This window comes from Panthera uncia, chromosome B4 (genome assembly GCF_023721935.1).
Source record: "Panthera uncia isolate 11264 chromosome B4, Puncia_PCG_1.0, whole genome shotgun sequence".
NCBI lineage: Eukaryota > Metazoa > Chordata > Mammalia > Carnivora > Felidae > Panthera > Panthera uncia.
Window position 1 is genome coordinate 107,595,208 of NC_064809.1, and position 23,973 is coordinate 107,619,180.

General features: G+C 35.5%; 1 protein-coding gene across 11 annotated transcripts in view; it reads right to left on the minus strand.

Annotated features, from left to right (window-relative positions):
* The window catches only part of CB4H12orf50 (chromosome B4 C12orf50 homolog), a 41,937-nt gene that overhangs the window by 12,788 nt on the left and 5,176 nt on the right, over nt 1–23,973 (minus strand). For all 11 annotated transcript variants that reach the window (XM_049626047.1, XM_049626043.1, XM_049626045.1 and 8 more), the window contains 3 exons: nt 23,387–23,506; nt 22,925–23,045; nt 93–251 (listed from right to left, as the gene is read on the minus strand). In XM_049626047.1, the coding sequence (XP_049482004.1) occupies nt 93–251; nt 22,925–23,045; nt 23,387–23,398 (292 nt within the window). In that variant the 5' untranslated portion in view covers nt 23,399–23,506. The remainder of the gene's footprint in view (nt 1–92; nt 252–22,924; nt 23,046–23,386; nt 23,507–23,973) is intronic.

The window sequence follows — 23,973 nt, forward strand, 5'->3', positions numbered from 1 at the left end:
TACATTATAAACCTCTAACAGTTAAAAAATAAATTAAAAAACATGATAGGGTTTTGAATGTTCATTGTAAATCTGAGAAAAGCCTTACTAACCATTTTGTTCATCTCCTTCCTCCTCTTCTTCCTCAAAGTTAGTTTTTAAAACTAAAGGATGATGAATGGGTCGTGATATATTCTCCTGAGGTTTCAGGGGTTCCTGACTCTGGGTCAGGGGTGGAATTCCTTCCTGAGTTTCTTTCTGTGGTGTGATATCTACAGAGAAAATACAAAATTTCTGTCCTTTTAAGATCTATATTATATACATGTCTAATGATCAACAGTTAACTCCTGATTTATTATGCATTTTGTTAAGAGGTATCTCGTCTTATTTCTGGAAAGGTTATCAAACTAAAAAAGATCAACATTTTGCCTGTAAAGTGCAGAAAATATGCCAATTCATAGATTTTAGATAGGAATTATAACCATGATTTGGTATATCACACTTTTGGTATAAATGCATAGTAATCATAAGTATCACTGTATTCTTACACTATATATGTGAATAAGAATAACTTAACTAATTACAACAAATTAATGAAGGCAGATTCAAATATGGCATAGCTTATAATGGCAGAGTATATACAGCAAAACAAGAATAATCCAATTGTTCTAGTTTTCGGTGGCTGCCTGATTACTTGGAAGTGAGAAAGCGTGAAACTTTCACATTCCTCTATTGGCTACACATTGGCCAGACTGTCCAAAGTTCTAGGTCATATTTAAATGTTCTATAACCTTCAAAACTAACAAGCAATTACTAGAAAAAGCTAGTGAACATATGAATCTTCTTTCATCATCAATTCAACCCCCTTTGTTTTCTAAATGAGTAGTTATCAAATTTGGCTAATTACCAGAATCAACTAAAGAAATTATTCAAAACATCTTTTAAGTCTCTGCTTTCTGAACTTCTGATTTAGCAGGTCTAGATTAAAGCCTGGAAATCTAATTTTATTTTTTAAAAGTCTCAGGTAATTATGAAATCAGCCAAATTTGGAAACCACTGCCCCAAATGAATGATCATCTAACTAGGGTTCTAGATTATAGAAAGTCTTTAAGTGGGTATGCCATATCCCAATTATTTGAAAGCAAGGAATACAATTCCAGATCCTCAACTTCCATATTTATCTTTCCCTAAAGTCGGTTTGCCTAAGAACAGGCTTAAGTTCACAATATCCTTTCCTCCACTGTACAAGATAAAGGCCTACCCTTCACTCATGCCAGAATTTACTATAGCACATGCTCAAAAGAGAAATCCTCCGTTAGTGATAAACCAAACTACCATAAACCCATAGGGCTTTCTCCATTACCTTAATTTATATACATTTCTACTAGGAGAAAATCATGATGTGGTAGGCAAAATAATACCCCCCCCCAAGATGTCCATGTCCTAATCCCTAGACCTTGTGTATGTATTAAGTTATATGAGAAAGAGGTATTGAGGCTGCAGGTAGAATTAAGACATAATCAGGTGACCTTAAAATTGGCAGATTTTTTGCCCTGAATTATCCAGGTGGGCTCAAAGTAATCAAAAGGATCTTTACAAATGGAAGAGAGATGCAGAGAAAGAGAGCCAGGAAAAGAGATGTGACAATGGAAACTATGTCAAGTGATGCAGTGTCAGAAGGACTTGACTTTCATCGAAGATGGAAGAAGGAGGACATGAACCATGGAATACAGGAGGCCTATAGAAACTGGAAAAGGCAAGGAAAGAGGTTCTCTCCCAGAGTCTTTAGAAGAAATGCTTCCCTGGAGACAGCTTAATTTTAATCAGAAAGTCTTCGTGGAATTTCTAGAGTATAGATCTACAAGATATCAAATGGGTTGTTAAAGCCACTTGGTTGATGGTAATTTGTTACAGCAGTAACAGAAAATGAATACACAAAGTATTAGAAAAAGTGCTACTAGTGTCCGTTTTGGAACATTCTAAATTCAAATGCATGGTAGAGTATGGCAGCAGTTAAGAATTTTTGTTGAAAAATTCTGCCTCTCCCATTTCTGGACTAATGTTATATAATATATAACTCTTGAGGGGAAAGTCTCTTGACATCAATGGAAGGAAAGCACTGGTAAAAACTCTGAAGGAAAAACATGGCTTTAAATAAAGCTTTTTAGCTATTCTCAATATATATTCCCAAGACTTGTCATTAGCTGCATTAGCTGCAAAAGCTTCACTGAACATTCTAAACAGTAAATTTTAGAGCCACATTTTTAGAAGCTTCATTGAGATGTAATTCATACACCATACAAGTCACCAATATAAATATACAGTTCAATAGTTTTTAGTATATTTACAGAGTTGTGCAACCATTGCCCTAATTTTAGGACATCACTCCAAAGAAGAAACCTATTCCCATTAGCAGTTACTCTTCATGTCTTTCAAACACCCATACCTCTACACAAGCACTGACATACCTTGTTTCTATGAATTTGCCTATTCTACATATTTCATGTGAGTGGAATCATACAATATGTGGTCTTTTGTATATGACGTCTTCCACTTACCATAGTGTTTTCAAGGTTTAGTCATGCTGTCACCTGTAATAATACTGTATTCCCTTTTTATACAAATAATATTCCACTGTAGACATATACCACAATTTATCCATTCATCTGAAGGTGGATACGTGGGTTATTTCCACTGCTTTGGCTGTTATAATGTAGGTATGAACATTTGTGTACAAGTTTTCATGTGGACATATGTTTTCAACATCTCTTGGATATATACCTAGAAGTGGAATCACTGGGAAACATGCTGACTCTGTTTAATATTTTGAGGAGCTGCCAGAATGTTTTCCAAAACAATTGTACCATTTTACATGCCTTCCTGCAATGTATGAAGATTCCAAATTCTTCACATCCTTGTTAACACTTACTATATGTTTTTGATTAAACCATCTTGATGGGTATGAAGTGGTAGCTCATTGTGGTTTCAATTTACATTTATCTAATGGTTGATGATACATGATGAACATCTTCATGAATTTATTGGCCATTTGTAAATCTCTGAGAAATGTCTTCAGATTCCTTGCCCATATTTTTCATAGGATTATGTTTATATTATTGGGTTACAAGAATTCTTTATATATTCTGGATACAAGCCCCTTGTCAGATATAGGATTTGCAGATATTTCTCCCATGCTGTGGGTTGTCTGATCATTTTCTTCATGGTATTCTTTGAAACACAAAAGTTTCTAATTTTGATAAAATCTAATCCATTTCTCATTTGGTTTCTTGCCCTTCTGGTGTCTCTCAGAAGGCTTTGCATAACCTAAGGTTCCTTATAAGAGTTTTATAACATTAGCTCTTTAGGTTTTTTATCTATTTTGAGTTAATTTTTTTGTGTAAGGTGTGAGGAAGAAGTACAAAATAACTTTATGTGGCTATCCAGTTGCCCTAACACCCTTTGTTGAAAATACTCTTTCTCCCCATTGAATGATCTATGTATCCTTGTCAAAAACCAATTGACCTTAGGTTGATTGATATAAAAGTTTATTTCTGGTCTCTCAGTTCTATCCCATTGATCTATATCTATATACCTATTTTTATGCCAGTATCAGGTGGTTTTGATTACTATAGCTTTGTAATAATGTCTAGATTTTGAAATTATTAACACTGAGCTCTATAGCTTTGTTCTTCATTTTCAAGATTGTTTTTGCTATCTTGGTCCTTTGAATTTCCATATACATTTTAGAATCAGCTTGTCAATTCTTCAAAGTCATTTGGGATTTTGACAAGGGTGACATTGAAACTATAGATCAATTTGAGGAGAATTACTATGATAACAATATAGCCAATGTATGAACATGAGCTATTCTTTCTATTTTTTTAAAGTTTCTTTAATTTCTTGCAACAATATTTTATAGTTTTGAGTGTAATATTTGTACTTCTTGTGCTAAATTAATTCCTAAATATTTTATTCTTTGTGATGCTATTATGTGTAATTGCTTTTTTCCTTTAATTTTTTCCTTTAATTTTCCTTTTTCATTTAATTATTCCTGATAAATTAAATTAATAAATTAAATTATTCATTTAATTGTTCCTTGCTAATAAATAGAAACCTAACCAATTATCATATATTAGTCTTTTACCCTGTAACCTTGGTGAATTTATTAGTTCTAATAGTTTTTTAATGATTTCTAGAATTTTTAAAATAAAAGATAATGCCATATGTATAGAGATAAGTTCATTTCTTTTTTTCCCAAGCTAATTGCCTTTTATTTGTTATCATTGCCCAATTCCTCTGGCTTGAATACAAGTGACAAGGATGAACATCCTTGGCTTAAATGTAAATGCCAAGAATGAACGTGATTGTTCTTGATCTTAGGGGAAATGCTTTCAGTCTTTCACCATTAAGTATCATGTTAGTTGGAGATTTTTCATATATCCTTTAGCAGGTTGAGTAAGTACCCTTCTATTCCTAGTTTGGCTAGTGTTTTATTTCTTTATTTTTTAGTCACAAAAGAGTTTTGGGTTTTGTTAAATGCACTTTCTTCATTATGATCATGTTTTTTCCTCTTTATTCTATCAATGTGGTGTATTACAGTAATTGATTTTTAAAAGTTAAACCAACCTTGAACTTCTGGGATGAATCTCATTTGGTCATGGAATATAATCCTTTTTTAAATGTTGGTGGATTTCATTTTCTATAATTTTATTAAATATTTTTGTGTCTCTATTCACCAGGAATATTGGTCTATAATTTACCTGTGATGTCTTAGTCTGGTTTTAAAATAAGAGTAAATACCAGCCTCATAAAATGAGTTGGAAAATAGTCCCCCATCTTCTATATTTTTGGAAGAGTGTGAAGAGTTGGTTATTAATTTTTCTTCAAATTTTTGGTATAATTCAATAGTAAAGCCATATGAACCTGAGTTTTTATTTGTAGGAAGATTTTTAAGTGCTTATTCTATCTCCTTATTATAGGTCTGTTCAGATTTTCAATTTTTATTTTCTGGAGTCAGTTTCGGTAGTTTGTATCTTCCTAGAAAGTTGTCCATTTCATTAGTTGTAAAATAATATTTGTTCATAGTATTCCCTTCTAATCTTTATTATTTCTGTAAGATTGGTAGTATGTCCCCTCTTTCATTTCAGTCTTTAGTCATTTCAGTCTTACTTCTTTTTTTCTCGGTTAGTCTAGCTAGAGTTTCAATTTCCTTGATCTTATCACTGCTTTCATTGATGTTCTCTGTCAGTTTTTTACTCTCTATTTCATTATTTCTGCTTTACTCTGTATTATTTTCTTCCTTCTGTTTGCTTTAGGTTTACTTTGCTCCTTTTTCCAGAGTCTTAAAATGTAAAATCAAGTTATTAATTTGAGATCATATTTTCATTTTTTTACTAAAATTTTTGTATTTATTTTTGAGAAAGAGAGAGTGCACACACAAGTAGGGGAGTGGCAGAGAGAGAATAGAATGTGAAGCAGGCTCAGGCTCTGCATTATCAGCGCAGGGCCTCGCGCAGGACTCAAACTCACTAACCATGAGATCATGACCTGAACCAAATAATGTTGGACACTCAACCAACTGAGCCACCCAAGCACCCCTGAGATCATATTGTTAAATGTAGGCATTACAACTGTAACATTTCTTCTACGTACTGCTTTAGGTGCATCTCGTGAGTTTTAGTATGCTGTTTCTTCATTTTCATTCATTTCAAAGCATTGGCTAATTTTCCTTGTAATTCTCTTATAATTTTCCATGTAATTTCTTGGTTGTTTGCAGGTGTGTTGTTTAATTTCTACATATTTGTGAATTTACCATAATTTTTTTCTCCTATTAATTTCTAATTCCATTGTTTGGAGAACAGACATTGTATGATTTCTACAATCTCAAATTTATTGAGCTTTGTTTTATGGCCTAATATATACTTTATCCTGGAGATTGTTCCATTTGCACTTGAGAAATATATGTATTCTGCTATTGTTGCAAAGAATGTTCTACAGATATATTCAGTTGTGTTGTTTTATAGTTGTTCAAGTCTTCTATTTCCTTGTTGTTTATAATTGTTTGCATAGTACATCTTTTTCATCCTCTCACTTTCAACTTGAGTTTTTGAACCTAAAATGTGTCTCCTGTAGATAACATATAGTTGAATATTTATTTTTAATCTGGCAGTGTCTGCTGTTTTTCTGTATTTTTAACCAATCATATTCAATGCTATTAATGATATATTGGATATTTATCTGTCATTTTACTTCCTGTTTGCTTTTTTATTCCTCTCTTCCTCCACTGCTTTCTTTTGCAGTGAGTGAATATTTTTTAGTGCAATATTTTGATTATTTTTATGATTTTTCCCTATTTTTAAAGGTATCTTCTTGGGAGTTGCTCTAGAGCTTACCATATACTTCCTAACTTACCATAATCACCTGTGTATAAATCACAGATTTATACTATTTAATTTCAGCTAAAACTAATAAGGTTATTCCTATATAGCTCTATTCCTTTTTCCCCTTCCCAATTTGTGCTATTGTTGTTATATTACATCTATATGTGTTACAAACCCAAAAATACATTGTTATAATTATTTACTTTGCTTAAATGTGTATCTTTTAAAAGGTTTTTTAGGGCCGCGCTCCCTACCTCGCCGGAGCGCGGTCAGAAAAAAAAAAAAAAAAAAAAGGTTTTTTATCATTTATTTTTGAGGAATACAGAGAGTGCAATCAGGAGAGGGACAGAGGGAGAGGGAGAATCCCAGGCTAACAGCACAGAGCCTGATGTCGGGCTTCAACTCATGAAACTGGTGAGATCATGACCTGAGCCAAAATCAAGAATCAGATGCTCAACTGACTGAGCTACCCAGGGACCCCTAACTTGGTATCTTTTAAAGGAGCTTCAAGGAAAAGGAAGAGAAAATATATATCTATAGGGTTTGTCATACTAACTTTTTTATTTCTCATTTCTTTTTTATATAATTTTTTTAATGTTTATTTTTTTGAGGGAGAGTGTGTGCAAGCAGGGGAGGGGCAGAGAGAGGGGGAGAAATACAGAATCCCAAACAGGCTCCATGCTGTCAGCACACAGCCTGATGCAGGGCTCAAACTCATGAATCATGAGCTTAAGAGTTGAACGTTTAACCGATTCAGCCACCCAGGTGCCCCTTATTTATAATTTCTGATTCTCTTCATTTATTTCTATGTATTTGAGTTACCACCTGGTATCATTTCCATACTATTAAATAGATTTTCTCCCACCTGCCTCTGTTATGCTCTTATTGACAAATATATTACATTTCTAAATGTTATGGGCTCAAAAATACATTATATACATATGCATATATATTTTTTCTTCTTTTAGTACTTTGTGTCCTTCTACTGTCTTATGGACTACAGTGTGTCTGAATCTTACTGAGGTTATTTTATATGTGACAAATTATGTTTACTTTGTTGTTTTCAAAAATTTGTTTTTGTTTTTGACATTTAACATTTTAACTGCAATGTGTCTGGATGCAGATATCTTTGGGCTTATTCTACTTAGAATTTGTTGAGCTTCTTGAATATGTAGATTAATATTTCTCATTAAATTTGAGGAGTTTTCAACCATTATTTCTGTTCTCTCTCTCTTTTTCAGACTGTATAATCTCTTTAAGTTTCCTGATTGTTCTGTCAGCTAAAATATGTTGAGCCCTTCTAATATTTTTTTTTCATTTCAATTGTTATACTATGCAACTCTAGAATTTCAATTTCATTTCTATTCATAGTTTGCATCTATTTATTGATATTCTCTATTGAGACATTATCATACCTACCTTAATATCTTTAAGCACAATATCTATTTTCTGTAGAATTTTGAAAATATTGTAACTGCTTAAATTATATCTACTAACTCTAACATCTTAGCCCTCTCAAGGCATTTTGTTGCCTACATTTTTTTCCTATGTGTGAGTTACACTTTCTTGCATCTTTCCATGTCTTATACATTTTTTATAGTTTTCTTAAAACTGGACAGTTTGGACAATATATTGTAGCAACTCTGGATCTTGATTTCTCAACCCTAGCCCAAGGGTTTGTTGTTGTTTGATTTTTAATATTTTAGTGATTTGGTCAAACTATTTTAGCAAAACCTATTTTCTCCCACTCTATATAGCCCCTGATGTCACTCCTCAGAGGATGTAGCCTTGACATATCCACAGTGATCCGGGAATGACAATGGTTTTTTCAGGACTCTCTTTGTCTCTTTCCTTGGTTTCTCTGTTAAGCTATCTACCTCTGTTGGTATCTCTGACAGCTGTCAGACTCCATTCCTTGCTGGTTGATTGCTCTATTATTTTCACTAGTGCACTCAGGCATAATCTGCTTCACCATTCGATTCACTTAAGTTCTGATCCCTTTGCAGAGGTAGTTTTTGAGTCCAGTCTTTCAAGTTTGTTCCAATCCCAGGAGAGCTCTTCTTAACTCTTTCCTTGGTTGTCTTTGGTCAAATCTGGTTTACAGTTTAGCTTGTTGCTCTCATAGAGCTACCAGTCTCTTCATCATTTCTTACCCCCAAACTCGCCATTGTTTTCCAGAGTGTCATAATTATAAACTTTCCCATGCTCTGTTCTGTTCCAGATAAATTCAGATCTCTTTTGGAGAGCCTCAGAGCTCTCTGCTCTTACAGCCTACCTCTCCTGCCTAAACAAAACCTTAGTGCCACTATTGGGAACAGGGACAGGCACTCACTTCTCTTGGAATGACACCCCTGCTTTATAAGCAGGCACTAGGTAGGGGGATAGCCTCTGATATTTTTGGTTTGTCCCTTCTTGCAATTGGGTAATTTGGGGCTTCTTATTCTAAGCCTGCTACCTCTGTAATAGAACTGCCCCATGAGTGGGGCTGGATAGGAGAAGACCCAGAACTCTCAGCCTGAAAAATAGAGCTCTTTCAACATGAAGCTGTGAGGGAGGGAGTATGAGAAATGGTAGCAGCCTGCTCCTCCTAGGAAGATACCATAGTCCTCAGCAGGGAGCTGGAGGCAGAGTACCCCCTGTGTTCTTGGTTGAATCACCTGGTGTAGAACTTCTGCCACAGTGAACTGAGGAATGGAAAGAGGAGTGGGTGGTGATTTGTTCTTACTGATATTTAACAGATTTCTTGAATAAATAAACTCGCTATATGTCCTTAGGACAATTTCCAGACACTTTACTTTTTGTTTAATATAATTTTCATCAACTATTGTTGCCTTACTAGGGAGTAGATCCATGGAACCCTTTACTATGCATTTTTGAAAGTTACCTTAGAATCACAATTTTTTTTAATTCAGGTGTAATTATTTACAGGGTTGCCAAATTACTCATGATATCTTAGATAAAACCAATGGGTAAGAAATATTTTGAAATGACTTTCTTCTAATTGCATGTTGTTCCATGAGGTAGTTAAGACCCATTTTATCAAATAATATTATGAATTGTTCTTATTAAAATCAGTCCTCACTTTATTTCAGCTTATAAAATATTAACTATCTCCTAACTCTCTTGGTAAAATTAGAATAACATGCTAGTGCTGGATATTGGCTTTTAGCTATATGCCTTTTTATTTCATAAACAGATGAGAATAATTTTGATCATTATCTCATTAATAGATAATTTTCCAATAAAAGTCTATTTTTATGTGCAAGAATAATTTATCAAAGTGTGCAATGTAATTATGCTGTTTACAAATTATGTATTAATAATAATTGTAATAATAACAACCCTAAAGAAATTTATTTTAAAAATGTGTTAATGATTATGAGGATCCATAGTGTAGAAACTTGCTGTCATAGAAAATAAAACAAAAAGTTAGATTTCAATTTATATATACATTTTTATTATACTTAAATTTCATAGGTGCTCAATAAAACTCAAGCATAAAAATATTAGATTTGGATAAAAATGTGAAGGAAGAAAATTAAAATAATAGTTTTAGGAGAAGGAAAGATTTTTTTTTTAATTTTTGAAGAAATTTTTGAAGTATTTATCACCTTTTGAAAACTGTCAAATATAACACATATCCAGAACAGTGCACAAATCATAAAATGTGTAATGTAACAAACATCACAAAGCCAATGCTTAAGTCAAGAAATAACAGCCCCCTCTGTGTCCTCTCCAGTTCATATCACTTTCCTTCTCCATTACCCACACTAGGTATGTTCATCGTGATTTATAATAATCACTTTGTGATTTTTCTTATAGTTTCACTACTAAGTATGTATTTCTAAAAATAAAGTTTAATTTTATAAATGTTCCATTTTATCAATGGAATTCAAGAGTATGCACTCTTTTTTCTGTCTTCCACCACTCAACATTATAACTGTGAGATGTATCCTTGCTTGCATATTTCTTTTATTAATTTTCATTACTGTATGGTATCCATTGAATGAATGTACCACAATCTCTTTATATATCCCACTATTATTGAACATTTATGTTATTTCTAGCCTTCAGGCATTACAAAAAATACTGCTGTGAACATTCTTTTACATATATCTGGATGCACATGGGAATTAATATTTTTAGGATATATGCCCCGAAAGTGGAGTTACTTGGACTAAGTTATGTATAACTTTTCCTCGAGATCATTCTAGACTGTTTCCAAAGTGCTTGTTTCAGTTTATACTAACTACAGTGCCCAAGAATTCCCAGTGCTCTTTGTTTTACCAACAGTTGGTAGATTTAAAATTTTTTGCCAGTACAATGAGTGTAACTTGATATCTCAAAGTGATTTCCTTTTTCATTTCCTTGATTACTAATAAATTGATCACATTTTCATTTGTTGGTTGACATTTGGATTTCCTATTTTTTTCAAAATCTTGTTTATGCTTTCTGCTAATTCTTCTACCACAGTGGTTCTCGGCTGGGGATGATTTTATTCCTTCCCCTAAGGAACATTTGGCAATGGCTGAGTGTACCTTTTGTTGGCATCTCATGGGTATGAGCCAAAAATGCTGCTAATCCCATAATGCATAGCATAGTCCCTACCCCCACGCCCCCAACCTCACCTCACCCCCACCACACCAAAGAACCATCTAGGCCAGAATGTCAATAATGCCTACAGAGAAACCTGTTCCATCAGGTTCTCTGTCTTGATTTTTCTTCAAACAATTGAGTTAAAGTCTTTTATTGAAGTCTTGTAACAACATATGCTGCACATATTTTCTCCCATTCTATGGCTTATCTTTTCATTCTTTTACGGTGTTTTTGGTGAATACAGATTTTAATTTTAATGCATCCAAATTTATTCATCATTTCTTTAATAGCTAATACTTTCTGTGTGTTTATTACCTTCTGAAACCTTTAAAGATTGGCCTTTTACATTTTGGTCTATAATTTACCTAGAATTAATTTTTATGTATGGTGTCAGAGTAGTCCACCCTTAACTCATTAACTGAAAAGATCATCCTTTACCCATTGATCAGCCATGCCACCTGTTACAAATCAAGTATCCATCTCTGCAGGGATCTCCAGCTTCTTATTATATCCCATTTGTCAGTTTGGTTAGCCCTTGGCTAATACAACACTATTCTAATCTGTATCACTTTATAGGCCTTGAAATATGGTTGAACAAGTGCTATCATTTTGTTGTTCTTCAAGCAGTCCTCACTGTTCTTGGTCTCTTTGCAGTTCTACATAAATTTTAGGACTCGTTTGAATTTTGATTGAGATTACTGTTCTTATATTTTTAAAGTATATGATGAGTATCAAATCATACGGCAATTCAAATGTCATCTGATGTATTTACAAGAGTATATCGATTTTCATTTTTAAATGTCAGTGTTGATAAAATGTTGGAACTTTTGCAACTATTTAAATTTATGATGAGTTTAATAAAAATGTTTTAAGGAATAGTTCATCAAAAATAAAGACCAATGTTCATGATAACCTTGCCATTGAGTGTATTAAAATATACATCAGAAGGAGAAAGTTACAATATAGGAAAAACAGCAATTTTGGTGACAAGAAACTACCCAGTTAAATTATGGAATAAAATAATTCAGGTGAATTAGTTGGTAATCAAGTAATGCAAAAACAAAAAAATTCCATTTAGACAGTTAAATTTTCCCTCTTTATAGTGGTTAAAACAATGGTGTACTAACAGTTTTGATACATATTAGTATATCTTTGTTGTTTTACAGTAACTTTCCCATGGGATTTGCATTTTAAAGAAGTACTGTAATGTACTTTCCATGAATTTACACAAATAGATCATTTTCATCACCTTGATTTTTCTACCTATAGCATGGTTTCATACCACTAAAATCAATTTTGGTGTGATCAGATCGATTTCATCTAACTCTTTGGAAAAAGACATACTTTTTTTATATCATGTAGTAACATCACTGTTTTTGTAGTCACTCCTTCCCTCATTTTAGGCAAAAGACATTAGTTTTCCTTCAGGGAATCACCTTTTCCCCATCTTCAATTCCTTTAATTTGAATGACAATGACATCCTAGACCCAAGGATTAGCTATTCCCTTGGCCTGAACAATTACCAGGGATGAATATGTTTCCCACATCATTAGATGAGGCTCAATGTTAAGGCTTTAACTTGAAAAAGATTTCTTCCTTCAGAGTTTACTTTGGAATGACAATGGTAATGATGACAATAATGAGTGTTTACTCGTTGCCAGAGATTCTTCTGAACTATTAGGTATTAATTCATTAAATATCTAAACCAACCCCATGATATAGGTATTATTACTATCTCTACTATACAGATGAAGAAACTAGGCCACAGAGATATTAAGCTGCCCAAGGTTATGGTGGGAAGTATGTGGCAAAATGAGATTTTAATCCAGTCTGACTCAGGGTTCTCCATCTTTGGGCTTCTGGGGGCAACTCTAGTATGCGGAGAATGGCAACAAGCCCAGAGCCAAGGGTTGGCAAAGGAAGCCCTAGATACATCTGGGTCTAAGTTCAGCTCTGTCCTTAATCTCTTCAGGTACATGAGCCAATAATTTCCAGTTTTCCCTCAAATCTGATGAAGGTGGGTTTGTCTTTTTAAAATCAGTGGTGTACTGGAGTAGACTCAGATCAGCAAATGAGAACTGATTGTTATTTGCAAGCTGATAGATGTTACACTGGTAACTTGAAATCATCGATGGTAAGAATATTTGCTCTATGGAAATAAGCAAATTCTGCATTTTGTTTTGTTTTTGTTTTTATTTTTGGCAGAGTGGGGACAGGGAGGAGAATAAGTTTTTAAACATTTAACAGGACATCAGTGCTTTTCAACCAAGAGAATCTCGTTTAGTATATATGATAGACCACTGTGTCATGGCCAGACATTTCAAAAATGAACAACTACTTTCTGTGCTTAATCTATTTTCAAAACAAATTCAGTTCCTTTCACTCATATGTCATGCAGGCTGTCATCATAATGCAATATTCCCTGCTATAAATTCCTTCCATAACTAGAACAAAGGCAATACAAAGGCAAAACAGGTAGATTATAAGAATCTTTTGCTTGAATGATTCAGTTATTTTTAGACAAATAAGTTGTTTTTATTCATATTCTTTGGGAATTGGGTACTATCCTTCCCTTTGGTTGAAAGAGTTAAAAAGATGATTATTTTTTTGTATAACCCCCAGAGTAGAGGCTTTTCAATTTTTTTCTTTACTTTTCATAATTCTTTAGGAAAAACCTCATGGAATGATTTGATTAGGGCATTAGAAACATCTGTATAGTTTTTAAAATATATTGATTCATCTTCTTTGCAGTATTCTTGCCAAAAATGTTTAATCTAAATCTAAGTAGGATAAAACAAACAAACAAATTCCCATTTAAAATATATTCTGGGGGTGTCTGGGTGTCTCAGTCGGTTAAACGTCCGACTTCGGCTCAGGTCATGATCTCATGGTTGGTTCGTGAGTTCAAGCCCCACATGGGACTCTCTGCTCTCAGCACAGAGTCTGCTTTGGACCCTCTGTCTCCCTCTCTCTCTGCCCCTCCTTTGCTCACACTCTCTCTCTCTCTCTCTCAAAAAGAAATAAACATTAAAAATTTTTTAAACAAAAATAAATAAATAAATAAAGGATATTCTGCAAAGCAACCAGCCTGAATTCTTTAAAATGTCAAATGAAAGAAAAAAAATCATGTAGATATTGAAAAGACATGACAACTAATTGCAATAAATGGTGCCTAATTGGATCCTGGATTGAAAAAAACAAAAACAACTATAAGGCTACACTATTCAACACATTGTCCTGGGAACCTGACAGCTTGTTAGAAATGCTGACCCAGGTCCCAGCCTAGACACACTGAATCAAACTGCAATTTCATTAGATCTCCAAGTAATTGAATAGTTCTTAAAAAGGGGGATAAATAATTATAGGTACACTATATGCATATAGGTAAATATTATACTTACATATATGTAAGTACAATAGAGGGAAAAGAGTAATTTGACAAAATGTTTATTTGTGTATCTGTTGAAGAGTACATGGATGGCTGTTCATTGAACTATTTTTGCAGCTTCTCTGTTGAAAATGTTTGAAGTGAAATGTTGGAGGAAAAACACACAGTGAAGGCTGGACTCAACACTTATCAGTTTAATTGGTGGTCTAGGTGGTGACTAGGAAATTTTTTGTTGTCATTGTTGGTTATTATTTTTTTAAGCTCCTCCAGTAATTCTAAATTTTTTAAGTGTTTTATTTATTTTTGAGAGAGAGGGAGACACAGAGTGTGAGTGGCGGAGGAGCAGAGAAAGAGGGAGACACAGAATCTGAAGCAGACTCCAGGCTCTGAGCTGTCAGCACAGAGCCCAATGCAGGGTTTGAACCCAGGAACTGTGAGATCATGACCTGAGCTGAAGTCGGACACTTAACCAACTGAGCCACCCAGGCGCCCCTAAACTCCCCCAGTAATTCTAATTGGGAGCTAGAGTTGAGGACCTCTGGATTAGGTGAACACCAGATGGGGTACCTTCACTTCTGGGCTTCAGATGATTAAAGGGAAGAAATTTCACTGATGTGTTGCCACAAATAAATGGAAAAAATAAACTTAGAGAAAGAGGAAACCTTATTTAATGGAAATATACGTAACTCAGAAATGCTAGATGTAGTTCACTGTTTACTGTAAATTAAAAGAAAAAAAGGGAGTTTTCTATTAAAGTAAAGGATCTTAATAGCTTTAAAAGGAACGCTACGGGGTAGGGAAGTGTAGAGTAGAATTAGCCTCTCAAAAGGATGAAGCCGGGTTAGGAAGTCTTGTGGGTGAGTCCACTCAAATGACCAAAAGAACTGGAGCATTCTTGAAATGCCATCTCTGGTTTTCTTGTTGTTGTTTTGTTTTTGTAAGACAGTCTTAGAGTCTAACAGAACCAGGTATCCTGCCTAAGATGTTTAGCTTTCCTAGGCCTCAGTTTCCTCATCTATAATGGGGATGTTGATAGTATCTATTAAGCAGGTTTTTGTGAAGAGGCATGCAAAGTGCCCAACATAGTGCTGCCACAAGAAAATACTTAATTTTAGAAATTATGTGAAAGCACTGAATATGAGATTTTTCTTGTTTCTTGTCACCTGACTTCATTTTTTTTTAAATCATAATTAAAGTTTCAGTTTACATAATCCTAAAGAACAAATCGGTGGAGGTCTCAAATGCAAAGGTAACTAACAAATGTTAGGCCTAGAGAACTCCTATTTGAGTACATGCCTTTATTTTGTTGCACTTTTACAAGGCACTTTGGACCAAAGATGAGAACATAAACAGTGTCCAGTCAGGATGAAGAGTCCCCCATCCAACCACAAATTGTTCCAGGCATCACCACTGTGTGGGTTAGGGCATTTACACTACCCATCCCCCTCTTCCCAAAAGAGGAAAGAATGGAGTTCAACACGTTTCTTTTCTTCTTATAACTATTAACAACTGTTCCTCCCCCCAACCCACACACAAAATTAGTCTGTTTTGCCAAGTCAAATATTCAAGTCAAAGTGTTTATTAAACTATTTAAGAACCATATAAATTACAATCGTTTGCCAATGCTTAGAATAAAAAGGTCATGTACACATATAGAATAGGCTAGACTTTCTAATTTATTTTTACATTTATTCATTTTTGAGAGACAGAGAGAGACAGAGCACAAGTGGGGGAGAGGCAGAGAGAGAGGGAGACACAGAATCCGAAGCAGGCTCCAGGCTCTGAATTGTCAGCACAGAGCCTGACGCTGGGCTTGAACTCACAAATTGCAAGATCATGACCCAAACCAAAGTCAGACGCTTAACCAACTGAGCCACCAGGTGCCCCTAAGCTAGACTTTCTAAAGTGAGCTGATCTAAAGTTCATTTCAACTGGTCAGATAGTCAGCTGTCCAAGGCACCTCTAAGACACTGACTTAGAAAAAATAAGAATCAAATTATTCTATTCAATTATCTATCGTAGAATAATGTGGCAATTAGCCAAGGAGGTGAGCAGGTGCTTCAGTGTTTGAGCCACTGTGTTTTGAGCAAATTATCCCTTAACTAAACTTAGAGATTTTCTTAAGAGGAAGGGTTTGTCTGAATACGCTCACCTCTGATGTATACCATGGAAGAAAGAGCACATACGTACCATGCTTGCAAAGAAAATATAATATGTACTCAGAAATGCCTAGAAAATTCTTATAATTATAGCAAATATCAACTGAATTATGTTTTCTTAGCATTATGATTTAGTTTATTAGCTATTTGCTTTTAAATTTGAGGATGGTAACCAGAGGGATTAGACCTCTTTTTTAAATGTCTGGTTTAGCAACATTTAAATGAAGTCTCTTTCAAAAGAGTCCAAAACCTTTTTTAATTTGCTAGCAGGTTAAATTTTAAATTGCAAAAAGACTAACTGGCAGTTTTATATTCTCAGACAAAATATGTAGAACTTTTGATAATTGCACTTAGTGCTTAAAGATATACAATGGCAAATCACATATTGAAAAATTGCTTTTGGCAAGCAGCTCATTCTGGAAGAGCACAGCTGGTGACTTAGATAGCATGGCTGTGGCTCCAACCCATGATGGGGTCTCAATTTCTCAAGCAGAAGCCCTAGAAAGTTTTACAGGTTGCACATTTAAATATCTAAATTTGGGGGCACCAGGGTGGCTCAGTCAGTTAAGTGCCCAACTCTTGATTTTGGCTCAGGTCATGACCTCACAGTTCCTGAGATCAAGTGCCATGTGTGCTGGGCAAGGAGGCTGCTTAAGATTCTTTCTCTCCCTCCTCTCCCTCTACCCCTCCCCTGCTTGCGCTAGCTTTCTCTCTCTCTCTCGCTCCTAAAAATAAATATCTAAATTTTCCCTTATTTTAACCTAAGAGACAACACTATACATAAACTCCACAGTGCTATGTGTGAGCCGGTACTTACATTTTACTATAAAAAGTTGTCATAATCCCACCCTGAATTTATTAATCATATGCCCTTACTGAAACATAAAAAGGTGGATTGTAATAAAGGTATAACCTTGTAAATTTGTGTAAGGTGAGAAGATTTATGGTCCTAGTTTGGGTTAATGTGAACCTTGGTAGATCAGTGTTCCTGGAAATACTGTAGGAAAGATTAGGTTTACAGAAAATCAAATTATTCTTATTGAGGAGTTGAAATATTTTTTAAATGAACAGATGATATGGTAGTTCAATACATAACTCAAACAAGTATGTTAATTCCTTAAGTTTGTTAATTCAGTTCTGGACATTAAATCTTCTTTCCTATAGAACAGAAATGTGTCTGGGCAGAGGGAAAATAGTTGCCTGCTTAACACAAATCCATACTGCTCAGGACATCCTAGGGTGGAATTGGCAACTGTGTGAAGGGTAATATTATGTTCCTTCTTTAAGTGCTTGGGATTCATCCGTGAACAAAATAAAGATTCCTGCTGTTATGGAACTTTCACTCTATAGGGCAGAGTCAGACAAGAAACAATAGATGTAGTAAACAAGGAACTTCTACTGTATCTGAAATGTGTGTGTGTCTGTGTGTGTGTGTGTGTATCTCAAAAAGAATGGAGAGCAAGGCCAGGAATATTGGAAATGTGTAGGGAGGAAGTGATAAGGCTGACTACATTCCAAGAAGAGTGTTTAGATTAGACCTCATTAATAGGTCATTTTTGTGGAAAGCCTTGAAGAGGTAAAGGAATTAGCTATAAAGATATTAACAGAAGAGCATTTCATGCAAAGCCCCTAAAGCAGGGAAAAGCAAGGGAACTAGTGTGGTTGGAGAGAGTGAGCAAGTAAAAGAGTTATGTAAGATAAATTCAGAGTCAACAGGGCATCAAATCAAGTAGGGTCATGTAAGCCTCTGTTAAGGACTCTGCTTTTACTCTGAATTAAATGAAAAGCCACTGGAAGTATGACATCTGAGCGTATCACTCTGGCAACTGTGCTTAGAACAGACATAGAAGGACAAGAGTTGAAGAGTTAAGAGGCTGTTGTGATAATTCAGGCATCAGATGATGGTAGTGGCATGGCCCAGGGTGGGAGTAGCAGGAATGATGAGAAAAGGCAGACTCTGGATATATTAAGAAAGTAAACAGGATTTTTGTATGGATTGGATGTGAGATATGAGATTACCAAGGGAGTAGACAGAAAAGAGAACTAAGGACTATCTCCTAGAACATTCCACATGTAAGAAGTTGAGGAAAAATCAACAAGGGAGAGTGAAAATAGAGCACTATGTACACAAGCGTTAGAAAAAAAAATTTTTTAAGTATAGCATCGCATCAAATATTGCTAATGGTTCAAATTATGTAAAGACTGAGAATTGACCACTGGATTTAACAATTTGTGTAACACTGGTGAAAGGGGCTGAAAAGGCTTTTTTTTACACAAGATTAAGAGACAATGGGAGAGGAAGATCCGATAACAGCAGGAATAGATAACCGTTTTGAGGAGAACTGCTACAAAGGGAAAGAAAAATATGGGGTTGTAGCTTGTGAGAGAATGAATCAAGAGAATGGAGTATTTTTTCTAATAATTAGAGAAATAAATATATACTTGTATGCTGATAGAAATGATCCAATAAAAATGAAAAAAAAATGATATAGAAGACAGAGGAAAGACTTGTTGCATCAGTGTTCTTGAGTAGACCAGAGTGGATAAGATGTAGTTAATAAATGGAAAGATAGCCTTTGGCTAGGTGCTCATCTTTGGTAAGAGTAGGGAAAAGGCAAGTACACATTCTAATAGATGAGTATAGTGATGGAAATCTGTGGAGGCTATCCTCATTACTTAAAGTTTCTCAGTTCAGTCAGATGTAAGGTCATCACCTAAGGTGGGTGGGGGGATAGGAAGTTTAAGGAAGGAGGAAGGTATGAAACGAAGGTGTAGGAGAATATAGAAGAACTGGGGAAGTATTGTGTGGTATGATTGGCAGTCAGCATTAAGGTCTCATTTGAGGTCTGTGGTCATGAATTTAATTCAATAAGCACACCTACATATTTTACCAAAGCTATGTTCAGCTGTGATAGATTCAGGAACTGAGTAGGTGGCAAGTTGTGTTTATGGTTGCTAAGTAAGTACAGTGAAGGCAGAAAGTAGCAAGAGAGTAGAAGTTGTATGCAAGGGACAGATTACTAGATTGAGGTTCGAGAAGATATCCGGGGGGTAAGGGATTATGAAAAGATGGTACAAACAATTAATTGAAGGTCCCAGTGGACTTGAAGCATTGTTTACCTCAAGATTCTGGAAGGACTGAAATAGAAAGCAAGTCATAGGGTGAAATGCATGTAATCGAGATCATGGGGTACGTGGTGGTAATTAGCATTTGGTTATGACTAAGAGAGAGTGACTGAGATGGGGAAGAAAAGATCAGTGGAGGAATTGAGTTCGAGGAACTGAGAGGCTAGGGTGATGTGCATATCATATTTTTATATATTGAAATCACCAAGAATTGACACAGGAGTACAATGTGAGGACAATGAGCCAGGAGTTCAGACTTCTGAAAAACAAGGAGAGACCTGGATGGATGTAAACAGAGGCAAAAAAACAACAACAACAAAAACCAGCAACACTGTTGGCTGTTAATAATCTGTTGGCATGAAATACAAGCTGGATGGCTTTAGGGAGAAGGGACAGAGAGCAGTTTGAAGTTGGCAGTAAGGACCAAGGAAACCTTCTACCTCACCTCCAGGTCAAATGCTACTTGAGAGCTGGGAGAAAAAAAAACAGCCACCATTTGGCAAAGTGCTGCAGGAGAAGTAGGGTCTGGAGAAGAAAATTATGCTTATGTTAGATATGAAGATGAAGGGAAAGTTCAGAGAGGAAGTTGAGGAAGAATCCTGCTGATAATGGAAAGTTGGGGAGGCATGGATGCAAGGGACCAAATAAGGATAGACATGAGTCAATTGAGAGATGGGCTTTCTGGTATTCACTGATATTAAATAATAGAAAACATATATATTGGTCTCTATCCCCAGTTCCTGGAACAGAGCTCCTAAAATCCTTGTAATTTCATAAATAACAACAGTATGGGGGGAGCATCTTTTGTTCTAATATTTGGCTTTTGACACTGCTTCCTGACATAGAACTCAAATCTCAGAAATTTCCTGGGTGATAGGAGAGTCCTTTGCTCTAAAGAGATGACTCTGGGTGGGCTCCTAATACCTTCAGGAAGGGGAGTTGTCACCAGAAAGATCAAGCCATAATTAGAGGCTTAGAACTTTCAGCCCTCTCCTCCCCATCCTCTAGGAAGGGGAGAGGGGCTGGATATTGAGTTAATAATCATGTCTGCACAATAAAAGCCTCCACAAAAATTCCAAAAATATGGGATTAGAAGAGCTTCCAAATTGGTGAACACATCTGCATATGGACAGCACACCCCAATTCCACAATAGAAGTTCCTGTGCTCTGGATCCTTCCAGACCTCACTCTATGTACTTCTTCATCTGACTGTTCATCTGTATCCTTTATGATTTCCTACAGTATAAAATAAACTGGTCAACACAAGTAATTAGCTCCCTGAGTTCTGTGAACTATTCTAGCAGATGATGGAAGCTGAGGAGGGAGATCATGGAAACCTTCAATTTGTAGCCCAGTTAGGAGTTTGAGTAGCCTGGGGATCTACTACTTTTGATTGCATCTGAAATAGTTTTTTGGGTGGGGGAGTCTTTTGGGAGCCCTCAACCCATGGGCTCTGTGTTAACTCCTAGTAGTGTTAGAACTGAATTGTAGGACACCAGATGGTGGTGTAGAGTGTTGCTTGGAAAAAAATCATTGATGTGGGAAAAATCCACAACATCTAAAGTGTTGCATGGTAGTGGTATGAGAGCAAATAATAAACACACAGGAGTGTTTTTATTGTTCAAAAATAAACTCAGATAAATGGAAATAAAGGGCAGAATGAAATTGGTCCTGGTGAATTCAAAACAGATAAGGGTTGTGTGTTGAGGGTGTGTGGGAGGGTGTTATGGGTGTATGGGGCTCCCTCTTGTGCCTATAGAGGAAGGAGGTATGAGAAAGCAGGGTATTAGCAGCCTGTGAAACTCACTTATCCCTCTTACAATGAAGGTATAATGCCTAGGCTTTGGTCCCAGTGCATGGATCTGGTCTTGATTCTATTGAGAGAGAGGAAAGCTTACTCTAAGAGTCAGACTCAGTCTTGATACCTGTTGAAGAAATTAAGACTTCCAGAAAAGCCAGAAGTTACCTTTAGCCACCAGATTCTATGTCTAAAAATTAGAGTAAAAAACATGTAATCCCTACAGAATTTAGCTCAGGGCATTTCTAACAATGAGGAGCCCAATAATTGTCAATTGTACCCTTCTTTTGTACAGAGACACAGTCTGTTTTCCTCTAGTCCTGAAAGAACTGGTTTGAAAAATAGTAATTTTATCATAGACCACTAAGAAGCAGAGTATTAACTATGTAGAAGGAATTTAGTACAACATTCCTGGTGAAATAAAATCATACTCTGTGTAAACCAATGAAGCGAAGTTGATCACTTAGTAGGTACAATAACTTTCACTACAGTAGGTACCCAGTAGTTTCCAGTCATTTGTCCATCCCCCATCCATCTATCTGTACATCCAATTTTACTGAATATCTGTGCTCCAGACACTGCAGAGAGCACTGGTGAGGAAACTAGTTATGATCTCCATCCTTATGATGTTTGCAGTCTAGTGAGGAAGAGAATTGTTGATCAAGGTATTGTATATATGATGACTGCCATGAGGTCAGAGTTTTCCAAAAGAAGGTAGAGGACCCAATTTTTACCATTTTCCAAGGATTATCTGAAGCCAATTTTTTCAAATCCTAAAGGACTGATAACCTATAAGCTCATTTCTAAAATGATTCCATTGGCCATAGCAGGAGACTGGTGTAGAGCTATAGCACTAGGGAAACTGACTATCCCAACTCCTTAAGCAAGCTTCTTGCCACTAACTGTTTTGGGGTATCATGTCCTCTGTATCCCCTTCCCAGAACTTATGTTGACATTCACCACAAAGCAGTCTCAGGATCATCTATGTAGATTGAATTGTGCCACAGCTTTTGCAGCAATGGGATTGCGTTTTCTCCACAACTGAAGCTTAAGAAGAACCACATGTACAGCTGTTCTTTTAGAAGCTGAAGTGTGCAGCCCAGAGCATGCCCCCTTATAAGATAGGTTTCTGTACACTCACAGGGAGCAACAGTGAGGCATGATAGCCAAGCTTGGCTCCAGTTGAAAGATGCTTTGCTGAGACACAATTTCCTTCTGCCTAGTGAGGTCAGTAGTCATTTCACTTTCAGGTGAATCCAGTCCACTTTAGCCGTGCACCGAGAAAGTTTAACTTGCTCTTTGTTCACTTCATCTTGGCAGTTACTTGATGGCTCATTCTAAGCCTTATCTCACGATTCTAGAGTCATCCCAAATTATCCATTGGCTATTAAATCACATTCATTTTGCCATACTTAATTTAATCTGTCATTCTTCACTGCTAATCCAAAACCAGATTATAATATGGTATATGTCCATGTTATTAAAAAAATATACTCACTGCTACTTGGTGGCAAAAATAATCCATTGATATTTCGAGGTTTGCTGTGATAAAAGATACAACTGATCTTCACACAACCAAGAGGTTGAGTTTCCCAGAAGCATGAAATGCTGCAGTTTTGCTAGACAAAGGAGGTGGGGGAAATGTAATGATCAGGTGCCATACTCAAAATAAATACAACGTGCTACATGTGACAAAACTATCACGATTACTGATTTAGGATCATGTGTGTTTTCTGGCTTTCAGTGTTTCTAAACTCTGCTATTTAAAAGATGCAATGGATATTTCTAAAATATAGTCCTCCATTTTTATAAGAATTTAAATTGAGCAACATGCAAAGTGCCTAAAATTAAGTAGTGGAAGAAAGAATCATTTTTTCTCTATTGTGTTGTAAGAGTGTACATTTCAATATTATTGAAGGGAGATTCTTTTAATAAACATGATGATGGTGCGTAATTCTACCTGCATTTCCATGTGTCTAAATCTGCAAAGTGGATCTAAACATTTTCCCTCTCTCCATAATGAGCACACAGTGTCACTGCCAAGGGCCTCTTCACAGTGTCGGAATCGGCACTGGGAACCCTAAAAGAAACAAGTAAACAGTATAGCAAACTCAACATACTGGCGTTAGTGTTCAACAACAGTAGGTTGCTAATTAATTAAAGAAAATATGACTAGATCAAATTAGAATCACAAAAAATACTACAAAACAAAGTCATAGGTCTAAATTTTAGCAAATGTGTTTAATTTTAGTGAGAGACTGATAATATAATGATTAAATAGTACAACATGCCACAAGTCACTGATAAATTGCTACTTTTTGTTATCTGTTAGTCCATATGATTCACTAAGAATAGATATATGAGAGCAGTGATAGTTTTAATCACAATCCAATGACAGAACAATTTAATTTCTCTTTCTGGAAAAAGCCAGCTCTTTGTCTTGTTCTTAAGAAACACTAGTCATATTCTAATTGTGAAGATGATCTCCATTAATCAATCCCTTTATTAGATAATGTTTTCTTAGTCTATGGAGATACTGTTAAGTGT